The sequence below is a fragment of the Patiria miniata genome, unplaced genomic scaffold (genome assembly GCF_015706575.1).
Source record: "Patiria miniata isolate m_02_andy unplaced genomic scaffold, ASM1570657v1 HiC_scaffold_20, whole genome shotgun sequence".
NCBI classification, from domain to species: domain Eukaryota; kingdom Metazoa; phylum Echinodermata; class Asteroidea; order Valvatida; family Asterinidae; genus Patiria; species Patiria miniata.
The window spans coordinates 15902525-15925434 of NW_024037059.1; the positions used below are offsets into that span (position 1 = coordinate 15902525).

Below are 22910 nucleotides of genomic sequence, written 5' to 3' on the forward strand. Positions count from 1 at the left end.
CCACACGAAGAGTGTGTTGTTTTTGTTCCACTGAAGGTTAGTTTTGTGTTGACAAAAATTATGACGCCATCTTTTAGTTGGCTTCAATTCGGCTTGTATATTCTCGTATTGAAAAAGGAGTTCTAGCGCCCCAGTACTAGGTACATGTATAATGAAATATAAAACATGAATTCCCTTCCCATTTTTTTTTATATGAGTGATGAGAACCTGCAAAATTAATTTTAACTAGCCTAATCAAAGTATTGATAAGATATTGGCCCGTTTTCCTACATGCGTCCCTCCTGCCCACATTCACCTTGTCATGTTTTTTTTTTCTCAATTTATAATTTAAAATTATATCAGAGTGTAGGCTTAGCATAGTAGAGCTGGATCAGTATCGTTTCGGTTTGCGGTAACGCCATGTGGTACCAAATATGACACTGTGCCATAATACATCGGCTATTTCATAAGCAAAAATATGGCTTTCACTAGTACCATGTTGCGGCACTCATGGCTCACAGCCAACTGATCCGGCACTCATGATCGAGGGCGTCCCACTCCAACACAATGCAAAACAGACAACCAATCAGAATCTATCAACACAAGCACTCCTCGTCAACTCTCCCCAGTCTCCTGACGATGACTAGAGCAGGCTAGTCGAAACGTTGAGACCGAAGACAAGTTTAATCAGGACTGTTCGTATCAGAACTAAAACTACTTAGCGAAAGTTGTTAATAATTAAGCAGGACAAGTTCTTATCAGAACTAAATATCTACGTCCTGCCAGTAGTTTTTACCACATGGTGTTACCGCAAACCGAAACGATACTAAAATTATATCATTTAGAATCCTACCCTCTCCCTATAAGTGTTTACATGTACACAATTAGTATGTTTGTAGTTTGTACTGATATAACCATGGTATGACATGTATGAGGAATTTCATGTGACAAGACATCGAAGGGGCTATCCAACCTTTCAATTTATTAGAGATCCCACAAGTAAAGACGTCATGAGCTTCAGTACCCACCACATTCCCTCAACCTGGCTGGTTGAGGGCATGGGGGAATCTGCAACCCTGTGCTCTATTTACGCTCTTTTGAAAATTTGGATGACCCCTCTTATCTGGGATTACTGTGCCTTGTTTCTAACCAATTGAGAGCACTGTTGTTTTAAAATTTACAGCAACAGACAGTTTTTAGAAGTTAATTTAAGTACTGAATTTGAAATTTATGGTAGCATATTATCTTTAATTTTATTTTAATCTGAAATCTTATAACAAAGTATAATTTTACTTCGTTTGAATACTTTGTACGAACACAAATGTGACAGCGCCCTCAATGAGTCCAGAAAATTGCCTATTGGATAATAAATTATGACCAGAACAGTGCTTATGTGTAATACACATATTACAAAACTAGTATTCTTATTCATGTTTTCAGTAAAAACAAATAACATCAAATGGAATCATTTACTATTCATTAAAAAGTATGAAATGACCCCTATACATGTATTTACAAACTATAAAATTCTCAATAACAAGTTCTGGGACTAACACATTAATGGGCGATTTAAATTTATGGAAGGGGACAGATCCCTACAGAAGAACACAGAATTAGGTCATCTCTGAATTATTTGCATAATGTCATTTTAAAGTGCACTGACGTACAACCATTATTTGAAATATAAGTGAGCTTGCAGGAGGTGCAGGAGAAAATGGATAATGCACTTATTGCTGTTTTACTATCAGCATAATACGGGATCCTTTTATTGGTTGATAATGCATGAACATATTCCATATAAGTCCTCTAGAATCAACAATTGACAGCTGATAGTCGGATCACTCAACTGATGCATTAATTCAAAGTGCAATGTCATACTCGTTGCAAAATGTGGAGGGACACGTGTCGCCCAGTTACTAGTTCATAATGTATTCACATTAGCGAACACTCAGTAAACGCAAATTAATAATTACATGTAGTTGCATTTTGAATTACATTGGAAAATTTTACATGAATGAACTTGAAAAAGCAATTTAACTAATTCCAAAAAAATATTGTTTACCATGTATTTTAAATCTTCAATTCACACAATGTACATGTACAATTCATTTCCATATTTACACTTTCATAAAGAACACTGTTGATGCCCTGTTGTCCTTATGTATGTCAAAAAATACCTCTAATGTAGTTTATCTGTTTATTTTACATAACTTAGCAATAGCAAAGCTGAATCAGTGTACAGTGCTTTCATTGTAACATTACAATCTGGTATTATGTGGCAGTCCAAAACTTCTTGTGTCGTTAACAAATACCACACAAATTCGAGTTTCCATTAACACAACCATATTGCAGTCATAAAAACATATAAAACTTGTGAAGTACAATAGTGCCAGTCTTACTCTTTGTTTTCGACTTTAAATTGAAAACCGAAGACAAAAAACAAATGGCAAATATTCCCAGTGTCTGCATGCCTGAATGTTTCGTACCCTATTGGAGATGCTATTTGAGACATGTCTCTGCAAATCCTGTACACCTCATGTTTTTTAATAAAAATTCCTGCAGGTCTCTGCATCGCTTTGCTAGATACAAACGTTTAACCCAAGTCAGTGAATTGGTGAACATAAAAATTAATGTCAACTTTTTTTTTAAGTGTACAAGTTAAATAAAAATAAAAGCAAAACAGATCACTTTTTAACATAATGATCAATAGGATTTCATTAAACGTATTTATTTATTTGGAGAAACGCAGGTTTAAATGTCCACATTGGTTTAAATGGACTAATTTTGTGTTCAATAAAGTTGGTTCATACCAAGTCATATGACGTGAAGTTGTGTTGTTATTTTGTGTAGTAAAATATAAGTGTAAGTGCATTATTTTATCACAGCGATTTCAGAATATACCTGCTACTTGTCAAAAAGAAAAAAAAATTGTAAGATTCATCAACCTTGTACCTTAAAACCAAAACCTTGTCTTTTCTTAGCTTTTATTTGTAAATTATTACTTACAAATGTGCATTAATTAATTGGGATCATGGGAACATAGGTATTATTTCTACAAGGTGATCTCTTATGTATACATGTTTTGTTCTGGCGTAGAATTTTTTTTTCAATTTTCAACATCCATTTCTATTTTGCCGGATCAATGTTTAATTAGAGGAGGCAGAAACAATAATTCAGAATTTTTATAGGGAAGTAGACTTTCTAATAAATCCATGATTCATAAAAATATACAATGGATAAAAACAGTTCTTACTAAACCTCTTTTTTTTCTGTGAACATAAAACTATCAGGATAGACCTCCATACACGTACGTGTCCAATGAACTTTGACATGTACAATGTACTTCAAAAGAACCATGTCACATAGAAACTATACATATACACATATTTACATACTGAAGCAAATAATCAGTTTAACCATATGAACCATACTTAACTTAAAAATTGTACAAGTATAGTTACATAACATAAAAATAAATTTTTTATCATGTTTTCAACTCGCCTCACATACACAACACCTTTCTCAATGTAATTTTACTATTTTTTTCACAAAATGGAATTATTTTGGCAGCAAAGGTTAAATCTTTTCAGGCAAGTAGTTCTTATTTCCAAGAGTCAAAAAAAATTCGCATTTCTGCAGTTATACCAGAAGTTTCAAATTGTTTGTGCAAACTGTAAAGACCTAACTGTGCAAGTCAAGAACATTTCTGGGGGAGAAATCTGTGCTATATATTCATAGAAATCCAGATGCAAAAAAGAAAAGTGGTAGCAAAGCCAGTTGTGACACTTGTTTTCTTATTGTGAATTTCCACAAGGGACAATAACATGTCGGAAAAGAGACAATATTTACAGATCTTTACTGGAGATCAAACTATATTTCCTTATTATAAACCATTATAAACCACACATCGTACCAAATAAACACCATAATTGCATAGGTCTCATATAGGAATCATTACATTCATGGAATATTGGTAGTGTATAACTGACACTGTCTGCAGCATGGACCTGGAACCCCTGTAATTGGCAGGCATCTATGCAAGGAACCACACTCATTGAATCACACCAAAGAGTCGCATCCAATGACCACACCCAATCAATTATGCTAATTATGGGTGTCAATCTATATTTACAATCTTCTATCTACACGTCACAATTTGGCACCTGTCTGGAGTGATTTACTTGCAATACTGAGATTGTCATTTCTCTACAAGCCTAACCTGAACTCAGCTACATTCTACCTCGATAATGTTCTTGGGAATTTCACAGAATTTGTAGACAAGCCTCTGACCATCCACCTTAGCTAAGATACCTCGTTGGTAGTAATATCTGTAGATGCAACAAAGAAAAAGAACATTTTCTATGTCAAGTGCACGAGATTGTCAGGTGATTACGATTGGTCTAACCAAACCTGTTTGAAATCCGGAGTGGTACATCAAGTGAAACAACGTAAGCAGTCTATGGGCTCCGTGCACAAGTACCCCATCAACAGCCAGAAAAGGAGAGTTGGGGGTGACCTAGACTGGTTCCCAGTCCATCCACTGTGTATTTCGAATGTATTCAAAGTTATTGGAGGCGGGAATTAGTCTCGGCTAATAGCTTTTGCACATCAGAAAGTCGTGCGTACTTCACGCGCGAACCAGTACAGTACAGTACGCGCACACTGTGTGTCCCATCCACGGAGCTCTCAAAAGAGGTTAAAACACGCCCTCTTTTGTTGGCGCACGGAGCCCCTAATTGATCCTTGCGTTTCCTCTGAATTAAGGATCCATCTAAAATACTTGGCTATGAAATGTAATGGGCTCCTTGCACCAACAAGAGAGGGTGCTTTTTTTTACCACTTTTGAGATCCCTGTGGACGGGACACACCACATGTGGGTACTGGTCCACACGAAGTACGCACAACTAATTGGATTTTGAATGTGCACAAAGCCATAGAGTCTTCAAGTGAGCGTCAGGCGTCGTCGGCAATGCGTTCAAATGTCTCTCCAAGTGGTCTCTCCTAACTCTCCCTTCCTTACCGTTGAGGGGGCACTTGTGCACGGCGCCCATAACAATGCCTTTATAGAACCAGCTTAAACCACCTGCCACTGCTGCCACGCCATAGTTAATTTTGAGGTGGTCTAAGTCTCTCTTATATCCCTCTCAAACCTTATGAGTCACATATTTTTTTCCGATACAAATCTTGTCTATATTTCAGTCTATTGATAAAATAGGATGAAGTTACTTTCTTCATATTTAACAATCTTTTTCCAAAATGAGTGTCCCCGAGTACAATACCCAAGTGTCAGCGATTATATACATGTATGCTGCATCCAAATTTCTTGGCTTGGCCAGCAAACACCTGTCTATTGAAAGTGATTGAGTGGTGAATTGCCAGTCATAGCTAAGTGCTTCAGACACAGCCATATTGTGCAGTGAACTACTTACCTTAACGCCCTGCCCATTGTTTCATAGTTCATATCTGGCTTGTTCTTGTGCTGACCCCATAACTTAGATACGGCCTTGGAGTCTACTAACTTGAAGATGCCTTCTTCTCTGTTGGTCCATTTGATGAAACGTGGACAAGTTTCCACATTTTGAAGAAGTTCAAGAAGGAACTCCCAGAGGTAGGTAGTATGGCCTGCAGAATGGAAATCAAACATTAACAAATGATTTATTACTGAATACATGTATCAACAAAATATGGTTTGCAGCTGAGACAACGCTGATTTCTTTCATATTCTCAATTCCATTTTAGCTGAGGGGTTGTCCCATCATATTTAACAGGTTATACCGAAGTAAACCTTCCTCAACCCTAACCTTCTTCAATCCTTCAAGTCCTTTGGGCGGTTTTGGAGGATTAAGGATGAATGCAACATATAATTTTGGAGGATTGTGCAGGATTGAGGGCATATGGACATTCAGTATTGGTTGATTTTGGAGGATTGAGGATGAATGGTGTTTGAAGAAGAGGATTTGGGAGGATTGCGGCTGAATGCATTTTGAGAGGCAGGGCTGCTGGGGGATTTTGAGGGATTGAAGCAGTGGGTATCCTTAATTTGAACATATGTGCAAGTGCAAAATGTTGAGGATTTTGGAGGATAAAGGATGGTTCATAGCAAAAAGGGCCTGGGGGGTGGTAGTGTCAATATGTGAAAGATACTGTCAGATTTGTACAATATATAAGAAGTTGGGTTTCTCAATTTATCAAATAATTAACATTTGATGGGTACTGATTTCCCTAAATGCACAAGGCAAGAGCAGAATGTAGTGGCGCAACAACCCTTACTTTCTCTGCTTTTTCTTTTGCTGCAGGTCTGCAGATCATCAGGCGACCTGGGCTTGGATTTCCGACCTAGTAACAAGACACAAATGAAAGTGAAGATATTAACAATGTTCAGCCTATTGATTTGAATCTTTTGCCAAGTAAGGTTCTGAATCTGTTAATATTCGACACTGCCCTGTATGAACATGAGGTCAAAGTTTTCTTCTTGACATAAAATGTAAAATCAAGTACTTACACTTTTTACTTGGCTTTTTGCTGTAACTGTGCGCTATCTCTGGAGAATATGGCACCTGGACTTCATTCATGGAATCGCTTTCTAGCTCTACCTCATTGTCAGGCGCCACACTGATTATCACAGAAGGGTCTTGGTGATCAACTAAAATATATACAACATTGGCTTTTGCTTTAATTTTCACATATGGATGGATTTGGGGGTTAGTGTTTTATAGGAAATACAGTTACACCGACATGTTTAAATGTTGTGTTCAAACTTCATAGATGCTGGAAAATCCAAGAAAAAATGCTGTTCTTGAAGTCTGGTTCCCTGACCTACTTCAGACGAAACAGTGCAATTTATAGACGTCAAGGAAACAGACTAGCTGGCTTGCACTCATTCACGGATGTGTAAATGATTGCAAACAAAATGTGGACTACGTAATTTTAGTAAATTTGAAGCAGTATTTGAAAAAAGTCGGGGTTTTTCCCCCAACGATAGTCAGCCGACCATTGATACAAATTTCCACTTTTCTTGAACAGACTACGACAGTATACCAGGTGCCATGATTACACAGGATGCTTTCAAGAGACTGTTATTCACTTGCAGTCAAGTAAGGTATTTCATAATAATTTGGTAGTTTTGTTTTTGCAGATGTTGTATAGGCCCCATCACCTGTCACCCCATCACCCGCCACAAGCTCTATACATAGTTCTCGATTTATAAACATGTAAATGTACAAAAGTCTTTTGAGATTTGACATGGCATTTTCACTATGCAGAAGAGGTGTTACGAGAAACAATTTCAATTCTTAAATGCATGTTAAACAATTCTATTTCCAATATCAATTACAAACTTGCATGTCAGTAATCGATATTTCTACATTTTGTTTCTTACTTACCTGATCGATGGTAGGAATTGGCAAGATTGGAATTATTTTCTTGAGCATCTGAAATAACAAAGGTTTGAACAAAAACATTAAAATTTGCTCCATGGAAACTGAGAATGTGTTGACTTCTCCAGACAGTAGCCGCAAAACACTGATGATTTCAAACTGAACAGTTCTCCGTACATTGATAAAACCTACACATAACTTATCAACTTTAGATATCACATTTCAGCAGTGTTAACCACTGTGTTAACATGCTTTGCCAAAAAGGTCCATGAACGGTATTACTGAATTCCCCAATCCACACCAAATCTACATCCTACATATGTCAATAAAGCTGTAACTTGCAAACTGATATACCTGGCAGCAAAATATGCCTGGTCATATTCTCTACTGTTATGTTGATGCATGTATAATGGTCCTTCATCATTGCAAACAAATTCCCGAGTCATTGTATAAGGCAGCAAAAAAGACTGCTGATGTTGTTGTCTTAGTAATGTGATGTTATTCTGTACCTGTTTGAGAAGGATCAGCTTCTTTATCTGATGCCACTCCACTGTCTGCTGGACTTGGTGGAAGAGAAGCTACATGAAATCAAAAACTCACCTTTATTACTCATGAACAATTATTTCTCATGGCCACTACTCAATACTGAGGAGATATGAAGTTCAACATGGATAACAGTACAGACATATCAGGCTTTTTTAACAGATAATGCTTTCAGATTATTAGTTGATTTTTCACACAAGTTAAATTACCCATGCAAAAAAACCCACATTATAATAACAACTTAATCCTTACCCCACTGAATTCAACAGAAAGCAACAAAGGTAAAAAAGTGGTCACATACTGTTGCATTTAGCAGGCAACTCAATATACCCTGTGCTTTGTTGCATCTTGTTGCATTTAACAGGGTAACTCTTCATAGTCCCAACGCAAAACAACATAATCCAGTCTGTTGCATCTGGTTGCATTTAGCAGGGTAACTGCTTGGTGCAAAGGATGGTATGCACTGAGTTCACTGCACAATTCAACAGAATGTTGCAATTTGTTGCATTTAGCAGGATGTCTAGAGAAAACCTGTTGGGGTGTAGACTAAAGCCTAAAGTCTTGAAAACAGCAGTTTGAATACAATTTTGATGGTAAAAAGCAAATGTCAAGTTTTCTAGTTCAAAAGGCTTGAAGTATTAAAGATCAACCAAGTAAGTACTATCAAACTTTCTGAAAATTGTTCTAGATTGTACAGTGCATAAAACTTTCTGCTCTTTGGGTTCCATTAGGCTTCACATTCTTGTGTTGATGGCTTTCAAAAACTTGAAGGGGAAAAGGATGCTTCAACAAAAGTTAGCATTTGACAACGTTGCAGCTTTACTGACCTGTATTAGAACAATTCGGTGATTTACTCTGTGTTAGGAATGATTTCTCTTCGCCGCTCGTTGTTGGTGAGATGTCTAATAGGGCATGTGCTGCCATCATATCACGTCCTGTCTCACCGGACCCTGCCGTATCACAAGCATGAGCTGAGGATGGAACAGACATACAACACTAATTAGTTTTCACATTAAAAACATATCAACATTCACTTCAGGAAGGCAGACACACGTTTACAGACAGGGGTTTTGAATGTAAATTACGTCTAGCCCCTAACAATTTTATTCCCAAGAACTTCTCTCCTTGCATTTTTTTTCAAACTCAGAAACTTGAAAAATTGGTTTTCTTCCTAAATCATTTTAACACCTGTGACTCCCCAAACCATTAACTATAACTAAAATAACAAAACCGGAATATTAACATAATAACTAAAAAGGTAAAGCACAAAGCATAAATTCCCATACATACATTTACAATGCTGATGGGTAGTAATAACAAATCGTGCAGACTTCCTCACGACAAGCCACTCATGGTTATCAAGCAGTACCGCACATGTACCTGAGGCAACCCAAATGGCTGGCTTGCCATTATACATTTGCTTCTCACAGTTGCAAATCATGATTTAAAGGTCAGTACAATCTTATGCAGCACTCATTGATTCTTAGAGAGAGCTAGGAAAGGACGTTCAATTATGTTTGCTAATGGTTTCATGTGTGCAGGAGCAGATTTGTACACAGTGCTGGTTCAACTTCAAGCACAGAGGTCAGATTAAAATAGAAACACTTCATTTCTTCCTTACGTAGGCAGTAGCTGTTTCGAACTTCGAAGTAATCTTCAATCAAATTTACAGCATGTTTAAAACAATTGTAAATGTTGAAAAACTTCACACTTTGACTGTTCTATTAAAAAAAATTCCAAGAGGAATATTTACATCTGCTGATGAATTGTTGCATCCAACAATAAATTTGAATTAATATTTCTTTTATCAGTCTGTTAGTCCAAAAGGTTAAAGCGACATTATGGCCTGGAATATGCCCAATTGGGCTACAAAATTTTAAATGAAATTATATGATATGGAAAGAGCACTATAGTAGGCCTATAATATAAACGTCCACACAACCATCCTTTAAAAACTGGGCGTTTTTGTGTTATTCTTGCGAGAACCATGCAAGAACGAATTTCGGGGGTCACAACTTTGTCCTGAAAAATTGGGCTGTTCAGTGCTAGTTGCAATTCCAGCCGTACAGTGTTTGCCTTCTGCGGACGTGTAAGAAACAACATTTGTGTATTGGTGCTGTGCAGGGTTCTAGCCAGGGTGAAATTATAGCGTAGGGGTAATTTTGGTTCAACGACTAATGCGAGCGCGGAGCGCGAAGCCCTTACGGCGTGGGGTCCGGGGCCCGCTTAAGGGCCCTGGAAAATTTTGGACTCTAGATGCTCTGTGGTGCAATCTGAGGCAATTCCCTGCCACTTTCCCCTGATTTTTTTTTTAGCAGAAGTGTTAAAATTATAAGAAATTTTGTTTTATTTGTTTCAATGATTGATAGTCTTGCTCCTGTAAAGTTTCTTCTGTTTTCAAATTTTAGATTATGTTATCTTGTATAAATTGTTCCAAGATCGATGCTTTCTGATGTTTAACCATTTTTAGTAGTTCCTCAATGTTTTATAAAAAATTGGGATTTACTTTGTCAATATTAAGTGCGAGAACAAATCGCATGAACATTTCATATTTTGCGTTCATATTTCAAGAAGCCTTGTGTTGTGTAGCGCTGCCGTAGCAGTAGTTCCGATTTTAAATTTGTAAATAAAACCATCCGATCGGCAGGGAGAGAAATTGTAAAACCATGGAGGTCCCAGACAGAAAAAGTTGTCGGCGATTGCAATTTCAATATGCTACAACACAATGTGAAGGAGAAATCTCATTTTTGTTATGTTAAAAAATATAATTGTAGATAATGACGATGAGAAATAATCACCGGGAATTGCTTCCTATCCCGGCCGCGGCCGGCCCCGGCGTGCGGGCGCGGCGCGGGCCAGCTCACACCGGCTACGCCGGCGAACTACGCGACCAAATTTTCCCTCAGCATTTGAGAAAGCAACGCATTCGTGGAGCGCTAAAAACTTGCTTTGTTGCAATACTTGCTGATTGGTTTTGTCCTAAGAACAAACAGATCCGTTTTTACTACCAAACTTATCGAACTGTTATTATCAGCAACGAGTAGTGTGGTCAAAAATTGAAATTTTCGACAGCGACATTCTTCGAGAAGAATTCTTCACGTGCGGCCATCTTGTGGACGGATCCATTGATATCGTAGGGGTGCTTAACCTTTCTTTGGACATCGTTTCTCGAATAAATCCTTTACGAAAATTATGTTCCGACGTGAAGAACCTATTTTCAAACAGTAACATGTTTCGGACTTGATAAAAAGTATTATTTTTTATTTTAAAACAGTTGAAATGCTTGTAAATATTGACCTTTATAGGAAAGCACACCCGATACCGCAAAATGGTGTGGTCCACAGAGCGCTCTGTACGTGACATGGTGACACGTACGTCGTACGGAGCGCTGTATCTACGCAGCACAAAACAGCACGTGCTTATTGCTACATGTATCATAGCGAATGCGTGTGGCGCAGCATCACGGTAGGGGTATCGTACGGGTTACGTGCGGTGGGATCGTTGTTTATTTTTCGCTGTGTCGTACGGCCAGTGCGCAATGCTCAAAGTCGCTGCGCTTGTATACGAACAAACGGCAGATTTTTTTTTTTCGCAACCAAAATTTATAGCGTAGCGGTTGCGTAGCGGCGCGATTTAAGCGTAGCGCTTATTTCCGAAAGCGTAGCGGGTGCTAGCGCTATTTGATGCCTGGCTAGAACACTGGTGCTGTGTGTTATTTATGCGACACACAATATGTATCGTACATGAGAACGACAGAAAAAACGTATGCATACATGTGTATTCAGTCATGTCCAATGTAAACAGCCAGGTTTTTTTCTTTTTTTCAGGAACGGTAAGACATTAGAATGATTTCCTTTCAACTAGACCTTTTTAATAGTATAAGTAAATAATCCCAAACATGACATTTTCGGGGATTTCAGGCTGTAATGCCCCTTAAACACCGACTTTACTTGGGCTCTCCATAAAAGAAGTCAAACATAAACATAAAACAAAAAATGTATACAAAAAAAAAAAACGTCTTGAAGACACAAATATACCACAAAAGAAACAAATACAACAAATAACCTTTATAATTTTGGTGAATTACAGCCAATACGTCCATCAGAGAGAAAAACACATCATCTTCCGTACTACGGAAGAGTAAGGCAGGAAGTTGTACTCTGTGTCAATTCAGATGGTTTAATTGCATCCTGTATAGCTACGGAATAACTGATGCTACTATCACGGTCAAAATGGATAGCATAAAAAACACTAATTTACTGCTCAGGCACCTTTCTGAAATATCTCATCTCAATCTCTCCCTTCATACAAAATGTTAAAACACTAGTCAAAAGATCTCCATGTGAAAGTCAACTGTTACCCTTATCTAATTAATGTGAATGGCAAGGTCAACAAGCAGAACACGCTTATCTTAAATATTAGTGAGTGTGAATTTTATCTTGATAACTTAAAATTGCTCCCTATCATAGGTCTTCTCACCGCATATTAAATTATTTGTAAGTTGTATTAAATACATCCTACAGGACCAAATATTCTGAATAAGCAGAACACAGAACAAGGCACAGTCGTATTGAACCAACACACAAAAGGAGAGCTCTACAATTATCAACAAAGCCTGTTAAGTAGGATTTCCTGTATGGGTGGTGTCGCTTTCTTGTGGTTAAGAAGTGACCCATAAATAGGCCAATTGTTCACAAGGATTCAACTACAACATGACCTCTAAATGACCCAGGATAGGAATGACAAAAGAACACTTTTAAGAATTTAAAGATGTCTTTTAGACTTGAATTAATTTGACATGGTTAAAGCTAATTTAACAATAAATCTATAGATCCTTCTCTGTAAGTGCCATGGCTGTGCCTTGATTAACAATTTATGTACAGATGTAGATAGGTTTTTTTTTTAAATCAATTCAACATGAATTGTTCAATTTGCAGCAATGAAATGTGATAACCCTCAATTTTTGCTTGTGTGAGTTAAATAATAGTGTCTGAACAGCTTGTAGAGGATCCCTACTTAAAGCTATAGTCCATCATTTGCAGCCATCCGACAAGTAACTGGCGTAATTATTGTTGAAAAACAAACTTGGTTGAAAGATAGTAAGGGAACTAAACTCCCTGTGAAATTATTCTTTCTGGGAAGCTGTCATTTTGAAGTAATCAACAAAAGAAGGCATTTCCAACGGTGATTCTTAAGAAGCACCGTAGGAAAATTTAAATTAGTAGTTCGTTTTGTTATTCAGCACAGCGCGCATTGGAACGACGCACACGCGCGCGCGGTTGTTGTAATTCGTCGGATCAGTGCGCGACGTCGCGTAAAGCTGCAATTCAAAACAATTCAAAACATGATTCAGTAACTTTTGATTTGAAATTGAGATCTTAGAATGCTGTTTTTCTCGGAATGTACAGCTGAAGCTTAGCTATCCTTCATTGGATTTTGAACACTTTTGTTGCTTCAAACGAACAAAATGCACGAATTACAAATGATGGACTATAGCTTTAAAGCACAAGTTTTCAGGGAATAAAATAAGTGTGTATTTTACATGTAATGTTAAGCAATTAACACAAAAAGAATGTAATATCCTGACATCATTTAGGGGTTTCATAAAAATTCTGTGGGGAATTTTAAAATCCATAATACATGTCAAACCTGTGAGATTTTACCATTTTGTAAGGCAAGTGCTGCAAGGTACTACATGTAAGAAACGTACATTGCCCCCCCCCCCTACTTGTTTTGATTTTATCTTTTAAATTTTAGTAAGCTACCAGTATCAGTATGAGTATGACCGAGATTTTTTATTTTAATGTTTTTGTTTTTTTAAATATGCCAAACATAAGTTTATACATGAATGTTCAAGTTTCTTTCAATAATGTTAATTTTTGCATTTGAATGATTCAAATAAGAACATGTGACAAAATTTTAAATACATCATTTGTCACATCAGCAAAGCCAAAGTGATATTGCTTTGTTTGCAACTATTTACCATCCAGCATAGGCATGATAGGCTTCCCCATAAATGTCTCTCAAATACTAATTTCCTCTGTATAGTGAGCCACACAATGATGCATGCTATTTCCACAAGTTCCAGAAAAGTTGTGTTCCCTGAATTTGAAAATTATACTGTTTTTGCATATTACATTCGCTATGAAAGCTCCTTACTTAGTTAAAAGCAGGAAAAATCACATTCCGTTTTTAGATGTAATTATCCAGCAATTTTGAGAGGAATATTTGGAGAAAGTTTGTCCGAAATGATTGCAGGACTAGCTTGAGTAACTCTAGTCCCATAAATGTGGCCAATTTACTGGACTACCTCCATAAATAAAGGCTCACACTATTTAAAGCGATAGAAAATTAGTCCACCCCTATTCAGACGTCTATTTTTCGTGTAATTTCGTGTTGGAATTTAGATACGCTAATGTGTGAAAATGAACCTGGAGATTACACAAAATATAGACGTCTGAAAAAGGGGGGGGGACTAATTTTCTATCGCTTCAAAGAGGGTGAGTGTGTTTCTGAAGCATAAATAAACTACAACTTACAAGTACAAACAAAGTCTAAATGTGAAAATAAAAACTTGACAAAGTTCTACATATTCGGGTACATGTTCCAAGTGTGGCCTTTATTGAGGGAGGAAAATTTGCCACACTTATGGGGCTAGAGTAACTTCAGCTCCAATGCTCATCAGGAATTCGACCATTGCATTGGAGCTGGAGTTACTCAACTTTCAAGGATTTGGGACACATTAAAAATAAAATTATGAGGCTTGGCATTTAAAAGGCATGAATGAGTGGAATCGAGAAATACGTGCCATCAATGGCAAATGAAATTTGAACTTATTTCCTATAGACCACTCAGCAAAATCTGTCGATCCAAGCAAATTACTGGATGTAGTGAAGGCGAAAGCAACACACGCGGTTCCCGTTTGTCCGTTCATTGTGTATTGTCGTTGTATTTTATGCCATGGTATTTCTTTGCGTAATTCACTTCCTGGTTTTTCGAGTCCGGAAGAGATTTGCTTCGCGCGTAATTCAACGTGGTAGTTTCTTTGTAGTTCGCAGAAAATGACCCCAAGAATCAGTGTTTCATTTGAAAGTAACTCCTGATTGTAAGAACCAATTTAGTTCAGTATTCTTACCAGCTTGGAGGAGTAAATCCAGACTCTTTCTTGCGTCGGAAGCCATCGTTTTTAACCCCATTCACAAATACATTGAGAATCGAATACACGTACGACGGCAATGCTGCGCGGTATGCATTGTACACAACACAAACACGCGGCCCGTACACGTACCGTATACCTAACGACAACAGGATATCACTCCGCGCGGTAATTTGCCCGGAAGCTGCGACTGACGCATTACGCACAATAGTTTGTCCGTTGCGGCTGCATAGCACTATTCTGCATCGTAAATGATTATGTCGTCCGTCAAATAGATCATTATGCGCAGAATATAGAAACTAATCAATTATATTCCGTCTTCGACATTAACGTCCTTTTAAAGAATCGTATCTATCAAAAGAACAACGCTACACTTATCATTCTCCTCAAAATATAGTCCGACAAACTCCGAGGACTCGGTGGGGGGGGGGGGGGGGGGGGAATCTGTGCACGGAACTGAAAACCTTTTCTTTTTTACTGCTATTTTTTTCTCTGAATACCAATTTAATATTACAAATTGACTCTGCTGGCGTCTGCTTTGTGGTCGACGAATACAAACGGCAACAGCTAGTAAAAGGGCGCAATAGGTGAATTTTAATGCGTGCGGGTCCGATTCCAAGGAACCGGACCGGCGCGACAGGCTTACTGATCACTGTTAATAGTTGAGGTCATCCCGCCCCCCCCCCCTCCCCCGCAAGACCTACGGGAGGGTCGTACAGATTGTATATTGGTCCATATATTTAGATGTCCATTTATCTTTTAAGATGATATGTGTCTTAAAAAATGATTTAATGTACTGCTGATCATCTGATGAGATATCAGTGATAATCCACGTGATCCCCATCCCATGGTTAATTTTGACCAATCACAGCTGCGTCCGACATATATATGGCTGTGCCACGTGCGCAGTGCAGATCGATCGATCCGCCCACTAGTGGGCGGGTATTAATGAATCGTTCCGTTGTATGCGGCATGTAATCACACTTTTAGTAAAAAGTTGCACTTCTACTCAAACGGTTAGGTTATTTTGGTAAAAATATAAATCCAGCCCTCATATCGAGCTGGCTACGGGCCTACCAAAAACAGCCAGCCTGCCTGCGAGGCTGATCAATTAGGGAAGATGGAAATTGCGCTTTTTAAAAATTACGCCTCCTAATAAAAGGAAATTTTTACCGAAAGCGGTGGAAGAATGAAGTTATTATGCCTATACCCTGCAAAACACAATGTTCATCAGAACTGGCAAACTGTCAACTTTGATTTGCGGAAAATGAAACTTATTTGTGGACTTGCTTAGTTGAAAATTATATCTTTGATAAATCTACACTTTGCCAAAGATATTGCCCAGCAGGTTATTATGTGATTTGACTGAACTGCTTTTCCAGATGGGGCACTTTTGACCAATTCAGGGGACACAGTAGTTTTGTTTCCAAATTATTCATGTAAATACTTTTAAAGTTAGTAGAAAATAATGTTGTGTTCTGGTATGTTTTTATTTCTTGTCATATGGTTATCATCAGTTCCCCCCCCCCCCACCTCCAAAAAGGACTGTTTTTTATCAAACAATTGTTTTCATAAAAAAAATAAGTTGATAGACGAAAATGCACTTAATCAGCAAAAACATTCGAGATCTTTGGCCATTTTTAAAAAAAAGTTTTCTGTTCTTTACTCTGTTCTATTATAATAATGTGCATGTACATGCAGTTCTTCCAAAAAAAACAGTATGCAGCCTACGTGTATTTTATTCTTCGTTAACTTCAGGCCTTTCAGAGGGTTCCGAAGAAAAGACCTGCTTAAAGGGGCCACTTTCTATAGTTGACTGGTTTCCAAACCATGCAAATACGCACCAGCAGTCACTATTGTCCACAGTTCATAGTCGATGACTCAACAAGTATTGTATGCAGACCAGCCAGGGTACTGTTCAAGTTCACTTGTGTTACCATAACCACAGGCACTCCATGTCGGTGATACAATATATTCTTTCTGGGACTGTGCTCATAATAAAAACTTTTGTAAATATGCAAAAATTGCAGACAATTTTTTGACCTCTTGTGGAATTTTCATGGCGACTTTGATAAAGTAAACACAGGGCATAAACCATCCATCACACGTATTGGTTTCAAAGAAAAGACATTCACACCGTCCCTCTGCACCAATTTATAAATTACAATTAATCAATCGTCGTCGCCATCTTTCTTCAATTTTGTATCTCTCAAGAAATCCTAAACCAGTTCACTGATCGGTGGAAATCACTTTTAAAACGTTCAAATGACTTATTCTACTGCGACAGGATTTCAGAACTTCATCCTGGGGAACATTCATTCAGATTACTGCAATAAATACATAGATGTAACTTTTGACATGATCCCTAAGGCCCTGGGAAATTTACTCAACATAAAAGATCTCATGGTTCCTGGCAACAAGTGAATTCTAAAGAGGAGTTATTTTGCACTTCAGAAAAGTTCATGTAGGTTGAATTCCATTGTTGTTGTTCACTGTCGTCAGGATTCAGTTGGCTATGCATAAGGCAGACCGTAAACAGACGTGCATTCACCATTCAAATTTCATTTCAATATAAAATGCATGTACAATGTACTCGTATTGTATTACAATCAGTTTTCCAATTTTCAACGCCCTGTTTTGGGCAGCGCCGCAACGAGGTTGGTGAAATGGGTTTTTTTTCCTGATTCTGTCCCTTTTGACAACCCCAGTTCCAATCTTCTCCTCTCATTACTCTTCATGGGACACCGAACAGAATCATTTCAGTTGATACACAGAAATGTACCGAATTTTTCTTAACCATGATTCCTTGTCCATACTCTTCCTTGCTTCTTGCCAACAGCATTACAGCAATTTACATTAATTGAAGAACGAACAAATCAAGTAAAATGATGTCTCAACTGCACTTTCAATCCGTGTTATTAATTGAAGAATGGTGAGGTGAAGTAGTGCACCCAATGACCATATCCAGCAGGAATTTATTTTGAAAGGAGTACTGTATTTTGGCCAGGGAACCATTACTGCTGTGTCAGAACACGTAGTATGGTTCTGTTCTGTTTATTCTATCTGAACTTTGCAAGAGTATTTAGCCAATGGGGAAAAATTGACAATTAATTCTGGTCACAAGTCTTATAGTTTCAGCAGACAAAAACCTGTAGTGTTTACTTCAACAACACAAAATCAACCAAATGGACACTTACACAATTTAGATGTAAGTTTATTGACTTCAGTGTCACATAAACCTTCATCGTCACAGGAAACCTCAATCTCTTCTGCTAAGTATTCTAATGCTGTTGGAGTTCCAAATGCTCCAGGTGTGAGAGGCATATTGTACAGTGATTGTACAATAACTGATGGCCCATCTTGGATAATATTGGGCTTTCTCTGGAATCAAATGAAAAACAAAACGATAAAAGGTGGGGTATAATTTTATTTTCTTTTTGCAACTTTAGTAACTTTGCCCTCCTAATTGTTGCCAGTTTTTCATTACATTATTTATAATCAATAAGTCAATGTTGTTACTTAAAATAACATACATGTAATTCAAACAAGTTCACATAGAAACCTGAATAAAATCTGATGAGTGTCAATCAGTCAAAAATATTATATTAATGGAATGAAAACTAATTAACCGTGACCACTGATTTTGCACTTTTTATGCTTATAATTATCAGAAAAATACAAAGAGCAAAACAATCTCACTATCATTAATTTCTACATTCTTGAAAAATCAATGTTGTTGCTGACATTTTTCCCATGTCCACTGCGTTAGAATAAACCCCCCACTATCCACAAACTGAAATATTTGCAACTCACCTCAACAAATTTTAATTCAGTAAGCGCTGACAAGTCAAGCCGGGGATATGAAAGCTTTGAAAAGTTGGGCAGAATCTCTGGGCTGTGTGGCTCATCCTTGTTTTCATTTTCTGTGTATACTTTAGGTTCTGGTTGGATTCTAACCGCGTCAGCTGTGATGCATGCCATCGTGTACATCACACATATCACCTGCTGGTCATCTGAAGCACCAAATTATTTGTATGCATAGGAGCTGTGTTCAGACGACACAACCTGCCAAAATAGACAAATAATTAATTTACTTACTTCCCCATAGGTAATTATTAGTGGAAAATTTACTGCTTTATTCCTTTCTTCAGATTTATATTACAAATTACCATTGAATTCCAAAACTGAAACATGAAACTAAATTTTTACAGTGTCATGGCTGATTTAGTAAAAATAACACAGCATTCATGACTAGCAACAAATGGTTTCCTTCCAGTAAGTTTTGAATGAGCTGTGGGGATTTTTTTGTGTGACTTCATGACAATTTTCCTAAATAAGATCCAATACCAATGTTTGAACTCATTTTCACGTATGACCTTGGTTTAAACTTTATTTCGATGTACAAATCCCTCCACATGACATTCATAACTATATCTTCATGAAACAAATGTCTCAAAATGAAGGCAATTATCATCAAAGATCATGTGCGGTGAACTAAAGCACTGGTGAGATTAAGGAATCATGTGTCCTTGGGGTAACAATAAGCATTCCTATCACAATCCACATTACACAACATTCTATTTTAATTACAATTGAAGGGCACTGAATATAATGGGGGTTCTGCAAGGCCTATGGGGATTCTGCATAGACACAGATACAGCAAAATACATTCCTTCATTGATGAACTTGAAGGTTAACTGACTTCACCAATGTAACTTTACAGAATTCTTACAATTTACAAAAATGTAGAAATATCATGTACTGGTTTCTGAATAAACTGTTCAATATTGTGCAATTCATCCAGCAGTGACTGAAATTTTATCAATTCCTTGCTCTATTATACATGTAAGGCCATTTTTCACTTGAGAGAGCCGTTCGGCCCCTGGCACAGCCTCAGCACCCCCCCCCCCCCTCACAAATCCACCCTTGCCATCAATTGACGATAACTCACAGGGCTATATACCAAGTTTAGTTTTTCCACAAGCAGATTAAAGTATCCCAGCATTAAAACATTTACAAAATTACAACGCATTTAGTCAACTGCATAACATGTTATGCCTAAATATGTAAACGACTACACATGCACAATTTCAAATCTACTTTTTTATAGATTGTTTTATTTAAATATTAACCCTGAATTAACAACTTATTAAGCAAAAGCAAAGTCCATGCTTCAGTAACTGAATGCAAGTTAACAGTTACATTGTATACAAGTAATATAATCATGAAGTGTGCGGAGCATATCAGAGGCATATTCCGTGAAATGTCAACAGCTATATATATAGCACAGTTCCTGTGGCACTGTCTGGTGCATGCATAAACATTAACCATTGTTGGGTTTGTACAATAACTTGACCTTTGAACTGTGTTCCTTCCTTAGTAAGTTCCATATTCAACCACAGTATATCCCACGAATGTTTTTGTTGTTAGTTGCAGCAAGGCTACAAAATTGCACAATGTAATTCAAAATCTCTTGCAATCTATTATTACATAACCTTAAGATCAATTACTCAAAGCAAAAGCTCATACAATTGCTTGATCAACGTTATCTTTTTATCTATTGCCAAATAAGTATTATATTTTTCAAAACAATTTCCAACATTCACCTCAGATACAACATTTACATGTGACGTACGTTACACTTACCAGATTCAATATGCGTACAACTTAACAGTCCATGTGGCAACAGATCTATTCAATCCAAGACACATTTGTGTAATACTAGCATCAAGTTCATATCAATGATTTAATCAAAATCCACTGAGAAACTAACTTACTAATCTTTGAAAAACAAGAGTTTACTCATCACTAGATCTGCTGAACTGGTTTTGTGTATAGCATTTTGTGGGAGTTTCCTTTTATAGCTAGCTCAGTAGAATGCATCTCAGTGGAACAGTCCAACTGGCATGACCTCATCTTGAGAAACTACATGACAGTGTCAGTCTATGAGTCATCCTGTATGATGCATGGTGATGATGGCAGCTTGCTTCTACTAAACACATGTGGTACCATACTTAACGTTTATCATGCAAAGCATACAATAGAAAAAACTATGCGCTGACTAATATTAATAAGCGGTGGGATTACAATTGGGATTTTTAAAATGCAGTTTGAATTTCACTATTCGGTTTGAATTTTGGAAACCGGGTATTCAAATCCAGCGTTCAAAAATGTTGCCTCCTGTTTTTTTATGACACAAAGAAAATTACTGAAACTTCCCCTAAATTTGCTCAATGGTCTCTGATTGGAACTGCTTTCAATAACTAGTGGTCTTCTTGGTTCATGAATAACCTGAACATTCAACTGATCGGAGAGTTCCCACCCATTTACAGCTCTGCTGTGTTTTTGGAAAGGCCCCGCAGTGGTCATTGAATCCTGAAAACAATACCCAATCGTCCTGGAGGGCATTGCACTGACTTGGCAATCTCACTTGTCACTTTTGTTGACATGACTGTGAGCTGAATGGGAACTTCCAGTGAAATCAAGTAACTCACTGTAACTGTTATTCGGTTTGAAAAAAACATTAGTAAAATAACCAAATTTTGAAATCTCTGATTTCTCCCAACACTGCTTACAATTTGAATGGCTAAATAATTTTCATTAGCTGAACTCTAGCATGCGAAATGAATTAATCTAAACCATCACAAGCAAACCTAGCCCGACTGCGTCTGGCCATACAGTACTATCGCAAGCTCTGTACTACAGAGCTTGCGATAGTACTGTACGGCCAGACGCAGTCGGGCTAAAGCAAACCGTGTGTAAAACATGTGTATGGTAATTAAAAAACCAACATTCTGTTTATAAAATCAAATTATGTTTTTTTTTTAGAGTGAAGCTGAGGGTTTGCCATGTTTGCTATGTTTAACGTACATGCAAATGTGGGAATTAAACGTATTCAAATTCTGGAAGTGATAAGAAAGTTTTGGTTCTAAACATATTTTAAGGTAAGATTAGAAACATAATTATTTCACTGGAAACATTTGGAAAAACTAAAATTTGGGATGCCATGCAATGATGCAGTTGGGACAATTATTAAACTAACAATATAATTATCAATTAATGAATGCAAAGAAAATATGATGCTTAGGGGAAAAACATCCTTAATTAAGAAACACAATTCAAGAAAAAATGGAAAATGAAAAAAATAGTTTTTAATATGCCAAACTTTCAAATTCACATATGGAAATGACAGTCGCCGTTGCAATAACATTTGCATACAACTTTGCCAGTGAATGACAATATATCTGCAACTGCCCCCAAACTTTATTTTTGTGTCAATCATCATGATCCCGATACGGGACAGAATGGGAAACTGTGCGGAGTATATTCTTCTGATGTTATCAGCTCGACAACAATGAGTGTCATGACACACCCATTCATTGCTAATGTTGTCAGCGTTGCAAACTTTTTTTCCAAACTTAAACTTCCATCATGTCCGTATCCTGTGGAAAGAAAGCCTTGCTAAACGGTGATTCTCTGCTTACCCGATTTGACTAAACTCTCTGCCAGATCACGATTCTAATCCAAGCAAAACAGCACGAAGAATGGGACATTTTATGTCTTCAATTCAGCATTCCACAGCGGGGCATTTTGGTTTCGTTTGCACTAACTAACCACCAAGTCACGGAGTCACAACACCCTAGTACAGATTTGGTATGCCCCAAGTAAAGTACCTCCTATCGAGTACGTCACAATGATACACACTCATGTTATGCATGACATGTCTGGTATACGACGAACAGACGAGTTAAATGCCTCGCCTACCTGTTCAATGTTTATGGTAGGCCATTACATATGCAAATATCCTTTGTCATTGCAAGAACATGATTGGCTCTTTCTTCCACGGGTCGTTTCCA

The 22910-nt window shown here is 37.4% G+C and overlaps 1 protein-coding gene across 1 annotated transcript; it reads right to left on the reverse strand.

Annotated features, from left to right (window-relative positions):
• Window positions 1-1368: 1368 nt before the first annotated feature.
• Window positions 1369-22785, reverse strand: LOC119727559 (ETS-related transcription factor Elf-1-like). Its single transcript, XM_038199485.1, has 10 exons — window positions 22539-22785; window positions 18868-19119; window positions 18252-18435; window positions 8726-8869; window positions 7865-7933; window positions 7362-7409; window positions 6482-6622; window positions 6250-6315; window positions 5409-5601; window positions 1369-4307 (listed from the first exon to the last, which is right to left on the reverse strand). Exons 2-10 carry the CDS (start codon window positions 19042-19044, stop codon window positions 4205-4207), a joined length of 1125 nt encoding a protein of 374 aa, XP_038055413.1. The 5' UTR covers window positions 19045-19119; window positions 22539-22785; the 3' UTR covers window positions 1369-4204.
• Window positions 22786-22910: the final 125 nt, after the last annotated feature.